The 12,728-nt window shown below is 48.3% G+C and overlaps 1 protein-coding gene across 6 annotated transcripts in view; it reads left to right on the top strand.

The window, feature by feature from the left end:
* The window catches only part of DENND2A (DENN domain containing 2A), a 99,896-nt gene that overhangs the window by 79,564 nt on the left and 7,604 nt on the right, over positions 1–12,728 (top strand). For 5 of the 6 annotated variants that reach the window (XM_027573376.2, XM_027573371.2, XM_027573374.2 and 2 more), the window contains 3 exons: positions 9,519–9,587; positions 10,068–10,245; positions 11,853–11,894. In XM_027573376.2, the coding sequence (XP_027429177.2) occupies positions 9,519–9,587; positions 10,068–10,245; positions 11,853–11,894 (289 nt within the window). The remainder of the gene's footprint in view (positions 1–9,518; positions 9,588–10,067; positions 10,246–11,852; positions 11,895–12,728) is intronic. The other variant, XM_027573375.2, reaches the window with a different exon arrangement.

Raw genomic sequence — 12,728 nt, 5'->3', positions numbered from 1 at the left:
GTTGCTTCTCCCAGCTCCTCCCCTCCTGCTCAGCTTTACTGCGGGGACAGGTCGCCGATGTGGTCGGATTGGAGGGGACTTCAGAGTGTCTCTCCTCGCCCCACTTTCCATGATGCCTGGTGTTCTGCCCTTAGAGACGGAGTCCCTTCGAACAGCAAACCGCCATGAGAGGGCAGAGGGGGTAAAATGCCAGCTATGGCTGCTGCAGGGACAGGGTCCAGAGCCAGGCCATGGTGCAGTTAACCACTGTGTGAGTGTGAGTGTGTGTGTGTGTGTGTGTGTGTGTGTGTAAAACACCTTAATTACCTTTATAGACCCTTTAGAGCTTTCAGACTTGCACATCTGTCTCTCATCACACAGGATGCAGGGCCCGGGGGTGCTCCCCGGAGGAGGGAGGAAGCCTGAGCATCCTCAGCTGTGGGCCCTGGGCCTCCTCATTTATGAAACCAGGGCTCATCTGCACCCAGGCCCCTCATCACTGCGACTTGTGACAGCCCCCACGTCATGTCGTCCCCAAAGGCAGCCAGCCCGTGCTTTTCCTGTTACAAATGCCTCGAAGTATTCTCTCTCTTGCCCCATAAATTATCTTTCCGTCCGATGCCCGTTCCAGGCAGACCTGAAGGGATGGAAAAATAAATAAATAAAGGCCCATAGAGCTGAGGCCGGAAAAGAAGGAATCGCAGCATGAGCAAGCCTGATGACAGGAACAACACCGCCACCACAAAGAACACTGGAATGTCGCCTCTGGGCCCGGCTCTTGGAAGGGGTTGACCTGTACTCTTTCAGGCTCCTGACAACTCAGTCAGATAGCTTCTATTATTAGGCAACTAAGAAGCACACAGAGGTTAAGTCACTTTGCTCAAGCAAGCCAGTGGTTAGTGGGAGGGCTGGGACGCAGGCAGCCTGGCTCCAGAGAAAATGAGAAGGGAGGAGGAGGAGCACGCCATGTGGTCTGGTGGGGGTAAGGGCAGCGTCTGTGACCCCATCTACAGAAATATATAAGGAAAGTCTTTTTTAAAACACACCGTTGAGACCCCCTGTGTGCTTGGCATCAGGCTAGAATTGTGTACTGAAGAAGCTAAGACTTCTGTGCTTTTCTCCCCAAGCCCTCCCTCCCTATGGCCTTCAGCTGGGGCCCAGTGAGGCGAGTGGGACCAGGCAACCCCACAGTCTCTCCTCGCTCTGAAATTCTCTCACTCCACAGGCCAGAGTGCTTGGGACCTCCTGGAACCGTGCTCCTTCATGCCTTGCCTTCCCTTTGATCCTGGCCCAGAACCTGCTAAGGGTCCTAAACCTGACCCCACCTCCTCAGGCGTCTCTGTGCTTGCCAGAGTGTCCCAGGGGATGACCACCTTATGTGCCCAGCTGTGCAGTGGGGGAGAGGACTATCTAATGCCTGCAGGACCCCTCCGGCTCAAATGCTATGTGATTCTATGAACATGCTGCTGAGGGAAAGTCAGCCCCAACACCCCACCTCTCCCTGAGCTCCATAGGCTCACTCCTCTCCCGGCTTCATCTGATTCAGTAGAAATCACCTGGGTAGCTACTGCGGCCTTCTTAGAGCGATTCCAATCCCTGACACTTCAGAGCTGTGTGAAGCCCAAGTAACTGTGTATGCTCATTTAATGCCCTTCTTAACGTTCTTGGGTTAGAGTTAAATACACATCGTGTTGTGGGTCCTCTCCAGGATGCCTAGGCCTCTGCTCTAGACTGTGCTCAGAAGTCGGGGCGTCTCTGCACCTCTTTTGCAGCTTACACTGTCTACTTCTGGAGACCTCGGTGTCAGGTCTCTCTGACCCTCCGTTGTGACCCCTTCCCTAACAGGCCAACTGAGCCAGTGCAGGGAAGTCTGGCTCACCTGTAAGAAGGTGACACAGCTGGGGCTCCTGGGGCTCCTGGCTGACTCAGTCAGTGGAGCCTGCAACTCTTGATCTTAGGGTTGTAAGTTTGAATCCCACATTGGTGTAGAGATTACTTAAAAATAAAATCTTAAGAAAAAAAAGAAAGAGAAGGAGGGAGGGAGGGAGAGACGGAGGAGGGAAGGAAGGAAAGAAGGAAGGAAGGAAGGAAGGAAGGAAGGAAGGAAGGAAGGAAGGAAGGAAGGAAGAAAGAAAGATAGCTAATGATTAAAACACAGAAAATCCACCAAAGAACATCCTGTGTGTGAAGTTGCTCAGTGAAAAAGCTAGAACCCATCTTCCCTTCTCGGGCCTGCTCTGCTTACTGGGTATCCCCCCAGGAGGAATCTGCCTCCACCTAATGCTGCCTGATTTATGGACAAAGAGCCATAGGAGCTGAAGAGTTCTTTGGCCAGGCCCTGACATACTAGGGCTTTGAGGACAGTGGCTGGCTGCAAATCGTCTGACCTGGGAAAGTCTATGAGGAGAGCCTTCAGCATAAGCTCCCGTGGGGTCTTTCATCCTCATCACCACTGGGCACAGTACTCCACACGCCACATGTGGTCCCATTTCCGGCCCTGTTCAGCTAGAAGTGGAAGCAAGCCTCCTCATTCTTCTGATTCCCCCCAATCTTTGTGAGACCTCAGAACAGCACAAGAGAGCAGGACACACCACGAGCTCAGTGAGTGGCCGCATGGCATCTCGGGGTGGACGTTAGCCTGAATTCGGCCTATACTCATGCTGCCATCCCCCCACCATACACACACACACACACACACACACACACACACACACACACACACACACACACAATGTACTTACTCTTCACTGCTAGTGAGTCTACCCACTGCAACAGGAAGTAGCCGGGACTTGTGGCAAATACTGAATGAGTTATAAAAGAGTTTTAAGTCGAGCCAAAAATCTATCAAATTTAGAATAATATTTTTGCTCCATTTCATCTTCAGGGTGGACACTGAGTGTTTCTTAAGGCTCTGTCAAGCCCAAGTTTGACAGATGGAAAAGAGAGAATGTTGTTGTGATGGCTTGTTCTGTTGTCGTAGCAACCCAAATAAATATTTTCTTATACCCCTTTCTTCATTTCCCCAATGATAAACATTTGTTTTTTAGTTTATTAATTTCAATTCCCAACATTTTAACTAATCTACAGACCCAGCTGAACCATAAAATCAGAGTTGCACATAAACAGATTTGTTCAAAAGTTTTAGATGGGACAAAGTTTTTAATATTTGAGAAATTTCCTTTTTATCCTTTTGGGGTACTGGAAGACTATAAAGCCAAATGCCTACTTAGGATTAGGTGGTCAAATCTTTTTTTTTTTTAAGATTTATTTATTCATTTATTTGACACACACACACACACACACACACACACACACACACACACTCTACCACCAGAGGGAGAGGGAGAAGCAGACTCCCCACTGAGCAGGGAGCCCAAAGCGGGGCTTGATCCCAGGACCCTGGGATTATGACTTGAGCCGAAGGCAGACGCTTAACTGAGCCACCGAGGCACCCCAAGGTGGTCAAATCTTGGTAAATACTGGTGTTTGCACCTTGGCTTTGCCCATGAGTAACTGCACAGATCGGTTCCTAAGTAGCTATGCACCTTCGTCCTTTTGTGTTCTCCTTTTGGTTGTTTTTTTTTTTATCAGTTTCTGTAAGCCTAAATGGGGACCCCCCTGTCCTGTCTAGAATCGGTTATGCTCGGCAATGTTTGCCATCTCAGAAGAAGGTAGGGTTTGTGAGCGTGCCCTCTCTGGGCAGATGAGCTTGCCCGAGGCCCACCTGCAGGATCAGTAGCTGCCACCTTGGTGATCTGGCATTCAGAATACTACTTCAGAGGTCCCCAGAGTGGCTGCCAGTCTTAGAGGTACATAAATTTCATTCAGCAAAAGCCTATGAAAAATACAACTTTAGTAACATAATGGCATCAGTCTGATGAAATATTAAGTATCAACTACCTGTTTTTGCATATGAACACCAAGAACATAACATTTGGAGCAAGATTTGGAGACTAGCATGACCAAAATTGTCTTCTACGTCAAACCCATCACTAGCAAAATCTTGGGCTGAAGACTTATTCCGGTTCATCCATCAGGGGTCAGATGCTCTCAGGCCGTGCTTATTTGTGTTGCCACCTTCATGTGGCGCTTACTGCAGGGACTCAAAACCTCTCCACTACTTTGTTCTATTAGTTTGTCCCATGCGATGTCACCCCAGCTCTTCTGTCCTGTCTCCACTAATGAGCCCTAGGATTATCTCCCGATGACAAGCCGTGGTTCTTTTCACTTTCCAGCTATTTCCAGCACCTGGTTTTCTCTCGCGCACATAGATTTATAGTTTGGAAACATTAAAGCTGGAAGGAAGTTAGAAATTATCTAGTCCACTTGACTTACTCTACAGATAAGGAAGTTCAAGGCTTTCACCTAAGATCATACAGGGAGTAGCAAAGCCAGTTTTCTTGAGGCCCCGCCTAATTTTTTTTTTTTTTTTAATTTGGCAACATGTTACTTCCAGGTTTGAAAGTACAGTCATGGAAATATGGCAGCCAGGGCATGGTGGCACCCACCTCCCTCTAGGTCCCTCCAGGTACCAGCCCAGACTGAAGTTTGCCTTTCGCTCATGTTCCTGGGAATGATACACTAGGAGAGATACTTTGCTTGGGATACTAACGGATGCTGATAGGATCATTCTTCAAATTCCTGGGGAGTCTGTCTAACTCAGGAAACTCATTGTTTACTGTTCTGGTAGCATTTTAGAGAAGCCTCTGTGTTCAGTTCTTACTGGTTCCTAGATGAGTTGGAAGGTTGCTGAGCATAGTAACCCCACATATGGTGACAGGGGCTTGGTAGCAATCAGAACCAAAGTGTCTTCTCCAGGAGAACTTGATTACGCACAAGTGCATCCTGATTTCTCCAGACTAATGCTTCAACCCTCACAAAGTACCGCCAAACAGCAAAGCATTCTGGGACCCTCTCCCCTGTGCTCATCTTGAAGCCCTGTGGCCCAGTCAGCCTCCCACGTGGGCATCACCTCCCTCTGCTTTTGTACAAATCGATCACAGCTGAAGGCTGGTGTGCTTTCCTCCACCCCCACGGTAACAAGAGCCAGCTGCGAGGGCTGTCTTCCTAGGACTTCCTCCGAAACACTGCCTCTCCTCCAACCAGCAGATGCTCAGGAAGGCTGTATGGCAAGCTTACTTGAAAAGTCATCCTCATTGTTGCCCAAACCAAACCCTGTTCTTTCCATATTCCTAAGACACCACCCATCCTAGCAGTGCCCACCCCTCCACCCCCCGTGGAAGGCTCCTCTAGCCTTCATGTGCCTGGGAATAAAATTTCATTAGCACTTGCAGCAGAGACCTAGAAAAACATGAGCTATACTCAAAATAATTCCTCTCTCCGCTACCATTTATTTTGGGGACAAAGTTGTCACTAACTGCACTCTGCAGAATTCGACCTTTCCTTCTAGTGTTTCAAGAGAGAGAAGTTGTTGGGTTTTTTTTTCTCCCAGCATACTGATGTGGGCTGGTGAGCAAGAGGAATGAATGAGCCACTCCTCAAACACTGCCCACCTGTTGTCCTGAGCACCCTGCGCTCCATATGCGCCTGCCAGCGAGGTGCTAATGACAGCCAGGTGGGGGAACATTTGGCTCCTGCTGCAACAGCACATCAGATGATTTAAAAACAAGCAACCAAAAAACCCTTGTTAGGAGAGATAGCAGGGGCCTGCACCTACCTCCGTGGCGAGCAGGGTACCTGGCTGAGTTGTCATCATTGGTCCCCATCAAAATTGAATTCAGCTGTCCTTTAGTTCTGGGCGTTCCAGTGGCATGGATGAATTTGATCTTTCTCTCCGGAACATTTATTCACCCACTGTATGTATCTGGCTAGAGCTGGCATTGCTTATCATTTTTCCTGACCCATTCCAACTGCCTTCCTCATCCAGCTGGTTCACGCTCTGCAGCTGAACGTTGGGGGGGTGTGGGGGGTCCCCGGCACTGCAGGGCCCCTTAGGCTTCCCCTAGGAGCCACAGGATGCTCTAGCGGCAGAGAGAAGCCAGCAACTCATTACACGTTCTCAGTCCAGGGATGAGGCCGCAAGAAAGCAAAAGGGCAGAAGGCCTTTTCTTTGAGTTGGAAAAAAAAAAACCTTAAACACATTTATTTTTCTACTGCAGTGACTGAGGAAACCACAAAGCCTTCTCACTGTGTCTCTTTGTGCCTCCATTCCCCGCTCTGTATGTCTTCCCCTCCTCCACGCGCTTCACTGCCCACCCTGAATGCAGAGGTCAGCCTTGGCCTCGGTCCCTTTAGCTCTTAAAATGCAAAAGAAGGGGCGCCTGGCCAGTTCAGTCGGTAGAGCATGCGGTTCTTGATCTCAGCGTCGTGAGTCCAAGCCCCACGTTGGGTGTGAGGCTTACCAAAAAAAAAAAAAAAAAGATTCAAAAGAAGATGAACTCCATCTCTAAGGTGACTCCAGGTCTAAAATTCTGTGATTCTATAACCTCCCTGGGGTCAAAAGTGCTTAAACCACAACTCTGAAAATGTGAAAGAACTCTTCAGCGTGAGCACTGCATTTTTATTCCCTGCTAGTAAGCGGACAGAAGTGAAAAGCTTCAGAGCCAGCTGTGAAGTGGGCCCCGCATGACCGCTCCCACCGCCGAGGCCCACCCAGGAGCCACTCTTCCTCCAAGACACATTCGGGAGCTTCCAACAAACGTGCTGTCCAAAGAGACAGGTTTCATACACGAGGCTTCCTTCAGGGAATTCTTTCTCACCGTCTCTTTTAAGGTCCCTCTAGTCGCTTGGGAATGAAAGCCAACATCCCAGGAAAACATGGAACATACCAGAATTCCAACTGAACCATTACTGTCTATCTGCCTCCAGCCTCCAGTTCTTTGGTCCAAATCATTGACTTCAGACCCTTTTTACTGCAGGCCCTAATGAGCAATGCCATGCACGTTCAGACCCAACGTGTATACCACACACAGGCCCACAGATCATTATTTACGACTGGAACAGAATGCAGCACACTCTCTTCTAGTCTGTTCTTTTTGTCGTTTCTAAGACTGATCACAGCCCACTAAAATTATTTCAGGACCCAATGATGGGCTGCAAACTGTAGTCTGAAGAAACCCGCTCTAGACCCAGCTACCCACGTTTATATTTTAACGTCCTGGTGTTCTCAGTCGTGTCCTCACAACTATAGTACGTGAGCAGATCAACTTTGCAGACTGGTCACACACTGATACGGATTGGTCCTAAAATTTTAAAATTTTAGAACAAAGTAAATTCAACACACTCAATCCTCAAGGAAATTAAACACAAGGGGTGAGCAACTCACCAACAGTATTTACATTCCGGAATATCTGAGAGAAAGGGTTGCCTGAGGAAAAATGTTTCTCTGCTTTGAGAGAAAATTCTTTGAGGTCACCAACCTGCCGGGTGAATTATTGCTGTTCTTCTCGGTGTAAGTCCTAACAATTATTCTGTCTCGCTATTACTCAATAGGTATAAGGAAGGTATTATAAAGAAGCTTGTATCCCTCCCTCTTATGAAGAAGATATTATGGGCATTATGATAATGAAATCTTGGGGTAGTATCTTTCTTGTTTTGGGGGTAATCACTTGAAAGAAAAGACCAGGACCGAATAGTGGGACATGTGGGTGCCATGCTCCTAAGAAGCATTTCAGGACTCCACTGAGTGTTCAGAGAGATAATTTGCAAAGACAGGAAACAGGAAGGTCAGGAGGGTCATGCTGATAAATGAACAGGATTCAACATTACTCTCGTTTGGCTCAGGGGCCCCCAAATGCAGGTGGGATGGGAAAGGGGGCTAGTATATATTTTAAGGATGTTCAGGGATACCCGATTCAGAGGAATTCCTTTCGCAGGTAAGTAATTTTTTCTTGGCTTTTTTTTTATTGTGATAAAATATACATAACATAAAGTTTACTATTTTAATCATTTTTAAGTACACAGTTCAGTGGCAGCATTAAGGACATTCACAGTGTTTGCGACCGTTGGCACTGTCCATTTCCAGAATTTTCATCATCTCAAACTGAAAGTCTGTCCACTCTAGGCAACAGCTCCCCATTCTCCCTCCCCCAGCCCCTGGTCTCTATGAATTTGCCTGTTCTAAGTCCCTCACATATAAGTGGAATTGTCCAGTATTTGCCTTTTTCTCTCTGGCTTATTTCACTTGCTAGCCAATATCTTTTAGTTCACCTCTTTTCTTCTTAAGGAAGCCAGAGCTAAGTGATCCTATTAAAACGGGCTCAGGAAAGTTTTATGAGAGTGAGGTTGCAGGCAGACCTCGGTCTGTTGCACTTTGCAGACACTGCATTTTTTGTTTTTGTTTTTTTTACAAATTGAAGGTTTGGGGCGCCTGGGTGGCCCAGTCGTTAAGCGTCCGCCTTCGGCTCAGGTCATGATCCCAGGGTCTTGAGGATCAAGCCCCGCATCAGGCTCCCTGCTTGGCAGGAAGCCTGCTTCTCCCTTTCCCACTCCTCCTGCTTGTATTCCCTCTCTTGCTGTCTCTCTGTCAAAAAATAAAATCTTAACAAAAAAAATTGAAGGTTTGTGGCAACCCTGCGTCAGGCAAGTTCATCAGCTCTGTTTTTCCACCAGCACTTGCTCACTTTGTGGCTCTGTGTCCCATTTTGGTAATGTCTCACAATAGTTTTCATTATTATTATGTTATGGTCATCTGTGACTGGTGATTATGACTCACTGAAAGCTCAGATGATGGTTAGCATTTTTTTAGCATAAACTACTTTTTAATTAAATTACGTATATTATTTTTTTAGACATAATGCTATTGCACACTTGCATACAGTATAGTATAAACATAATTTTTATATGCACTGGGAAACAAAAAAATTCATTTGACTGCCTTTTTTTGAGACATTTGCTTGATTGTGGTGGTCTGGTACAGAACTCCAAAGTATGCCTGCATAGGTGCCTGACATCAGTGGGAATCCAGTAAGGGAGCATTCATCTAGGGAGAACTCAGCTTCCTTAAACTATGCCTAACAGAGCACAGCTGAGAACCAGGGCAAATATTCAGAAGGTGGCCTGACAAAGGAATCGCTGGTTACAGGGCCTGTGCCCTGAGGAGGATGCAGTACGTTCATGGGAGAAACCATGGGCCCTCACTTTTATTTTATTCTTACATTACATGTATTTCTAATAAGCTTCTGAAGTTTCAAATCCCATGGCATTTTGGAAACAGCACAGTAGAATGAGAGCAGAGAGGGTCTGCTCACCAGCAGGCTGGTGAAGAAAGAAGAAACTGCAGGGAAGAAGAGAAGGTTGGCTCTTGCTCACTGTGGGAGGCTGCCGGGCATCCCTGTCTGCAGCACGGTGGGGCTGATATTCCAGATGATAGTCCCGGGTAATCCCCCCATTCATCCACTCATGAGCTCAGGCTCTGCACAGAGCACTGGGAACAGTGATCACTGGAGCTCAGGGCTTGCCGATAAAGGCTGTACCATGCTCACAATTCTTTAAGGGAGACTCCCAGTGTTATTTTTTTTTTCAAGTTTTGAATTCTGGGTAAGGGGCAACTGTACACGAGTTTCATGTTTACACAACAGAGCCTGGGAGCTGACTGCTGACCACGTGAATACCAGAGGAGTTACCCTGTTTCCCGTGATTGCACCTAGGTATTCGTGCTTGGCTGAGCGAATGTGTGGAAGAGAACAAAGAGAAAGCTAGTTTAGAATATAAAAGCATCTTCCATATGAGAAAATCGTGAGCATCCATGAGGAAAGAGGCTTTCGTTGACTTGGAAGCGTTTGGGGAAGAGGGGTGGAATTGAATGATTTGGTCAAGACCTTACGAGAATGTAACTCGCATGTGAAGGCACACTAGCAAAACTTATGTGAGGCATTAAATTCATCCTTCTAGCTGTGTCTCAAAGCCTCACACAGGCCCCACGTGCCTGGTATAATCTGTGTTCAGACTGTTACACAGTGTGTCTAATAGGTGCGTGACGCCTTTTCTGACCAACACGCCCTTGGGATGGAGTGTCTGCGTTTCTCTCCAGCCTCCTCCATGGAGGCTGCCCACCCTGTGAGCCTGAGCAGGCCCAGTCCAGAGCCCCTGAATCTGCCCCTTCTCCCCTTCTCCCCCTTCTGCTGCAGCACGCTGTCCAAGTGCTGCCACGCCATGGTGGCTGTCATCTACCCCTTCACCTGGCAGCACACCTACATCCCTGTGCTGCCGCCCGCCATGATCGACATCGTGTGCTCACCAACCCCCTTCCTCATCGGGCTGCTCACCAGCTCGCTGCCGCTGCTCCGGGAGCTGCCACTGGAAGAGGTAAGCACTGGGGACGTCCCTGTTTCCTCCCTGTGGGGGGCCAGAGGACAGAGGGGAGGTCCTGGCTGAGGCACTGCAAGCGTGCAACGTCGAGGGGTGGGGGACCCTGCAGTTTGGTCTATCAGATACAAACCCCCAGCCTGCCTCAGTAGGCCCTTGGTGACGGCAAATTCGGTTTTCTCTAAATGAACCCACTGGCCTGAAGGGCAGCGATCTACAATTTTGCCAGATGCTAAAACACTTGATCCATAAGTAGCCACCCACCCTGTCCTTCCCTCCTCCCTCTCTCCGGCACCGAGGAAGAAAGCACACAGGAACGAACGAGAGCTGGAATTTATATTATGACTAATAACAGAGCTGACAAGGCTGTGCTCCTGCAAACAGGTCCTTTTTCACATCAGTTAAAAAGACAACCACCAAAATGTTTTCAGTGATGCACTTCTGGGTTTTCAGGTTTGCCCCCAAGTAGGGAAAGTCCTCCCTGGCATTTCGGTGGGTCTTTAGCCCCAGTCCCTGCCTCTAAATAATCTCTGTCCCCTGTACTGATTGCTCCCAGCAGTCAGTGAGGAAACTGGAGGGGCCTAGATGATACCACTCACTTCTGAACCCCCAGGGGAACGCCTGTCCCTGAAATTCATCCCAGGCCCCCAGATGTGGCTCCTTTAATTGCCCAGAGAGGCCTGAAGTCCCGTGAAGTATTCACCAGCACACACAGGTCTTTGAGTGTAGGTTTCGAACCGCAAGGAATTTGTCTGGGTACCCTGTGATCCCCGAAATGGCTCAGTTCGACCCCATACGTGTGTTTGAGAAAGAAGAAGAGAGCCCCTTCAGCTCCTGGTCAGGGTCTCTGGGATGTATTATGTGGATGCCTGTGTTTCCAGCTGTTGGTGAAAACATGGTGGCCATGCAGGCCCATGCTCTTCCTCCATCACAGCCAGTGGGCCCATGCTGGCCAGGGTCATGCGGGCAGACGCCCAGCATTTTCCTGACCATGTGCCCTAGGCAGCTCACTTGCCTCCCCCTACATCTGGCCCTGGGTCTCAGCCCCACTCTGAGGAGAGAAGGGGAAGGTGCTTATCCTAAAAACTTCGATTAATGAAAGCCCAGCACCTGCAGCTTGACTCATTCTCCAGTTGGATCTACTCTTCTGGATTTCTCTCCTCCTATCCCATTAAGAGAAATGACAAGGCCAAGTGGGTAGCTGGGAGGAGAGAGAGCCCTGGGAGCGGGGAATGCAGACTTGAATGGAATGGAAACAAGGAGGGGTCCTCCAGCCTCTTTCACCCACCAACCCACACACTAAAAGTCTGTCCCAGAGGCTCTGCGTCAGTCTCGGAACAGGGCAGGGAGTCCAGTCTGTGGTATACACATGTCCCAGCCTGTGGTTTCGGTGTTGAAAGCATGCAATTCTGGAAAGCCCTTCCCCACCCCCTACCCCCCCCCTTCATCATTTGTGGCTAGAGTGGCAACGTCAGGAAACCACAAATGGGCCACGCCACCCCCAGCCCAGCTGCCTGTCTGGATGCCAAGGACGAGGAAGCTAAGAGTCTATCACTATATCCCGGAAGCTCTGGTGACAGGAATCGTCCCTTTCCCTCATCTTGCAGGTCCTTGTGGTCGACCTCGTCAACAATCGGTTCCTCAGACAGGTGAGTAAAAAGGCAGCAACCCGCTTCTCTGTCTTCACCTCTCCGTTGTTGGAAACACAGCTGTCCAGGCCTGGAAAGGCTCTTTGGTGGGCCTGGGATTGCAAAACAGGTCAGTGGGCTTGGGCGATCCCCGGCCAGGCCTGGACTGAGAACAGGAGAGAAGGCAGGGGCCAAAGAGCAAAGGTTTGGCAAAGCATTGCGTCCCATGTGTTTCACCACAGGATGCTTTTCTAACAGTTAGAAGCTTTGTATAGGTTATAACTATAAACACTTGTCTTAATTTTAAATGTTTTCAAAAAATGACTGTTAGCAAAGTTCAGAATATAAAATCAAGTGGAAAAAATCAGGACACAAGATTATATACATTATTGTCCTGATCTTTTTTTTCTCATTAAAAGGAGAAAGAGAAAGAAAGAAACACAGTTGGCCCTTAAACAACGCAGGGGTTAGGGGTGCCCACCCCCTTCATAGTTAAAAGTCTGTGCATAATTTTTGACTCACCAGCAACTTAGTTACCAATAGCCCTACTGTTGGTCAAAAGCATTACTGTTGACAGTCAATTAACACATATTTTGTATGTTATAGGTATTATGTGCCATATTCTTACAATAAGTTAAGCTGGAGAAAAGAAAATCATAAGGAAGAGAAAATACACTTATAGGACTGTAGTGGACTTATTGAAAAAAAATCTGCCTATAACTGGCCCTGCACAGTTCAAATCTGTGTTGTTTTAGGGTCAGCATGTGTGTGTGTGTGCGCGCGCGCGCCTCTAAAAAAAGTTGAAAGGTCGGACTCCTGGGTGGCTCAGTCGTTAAGCGTCTGCCTTTGGCTCAG

Source organism: Zalophus californianus, chromosome 12 (genome assembly GCF_009762305.2).
Source record: "Zalophus californianus isolate mZalCal1 chromosome 12, mZalCal1.pri.v2, whole genome shotgun sequence".
Classification (NCBI taxonomy): Eukaryota; Metazoa; Chordata; class Mammalia; order Carnivora; family Otariidae; genus Zalophus; species Zalophus californianus.
This window is presented reverse-complemented; position numbering and strand designations above follow the sequence as displayed.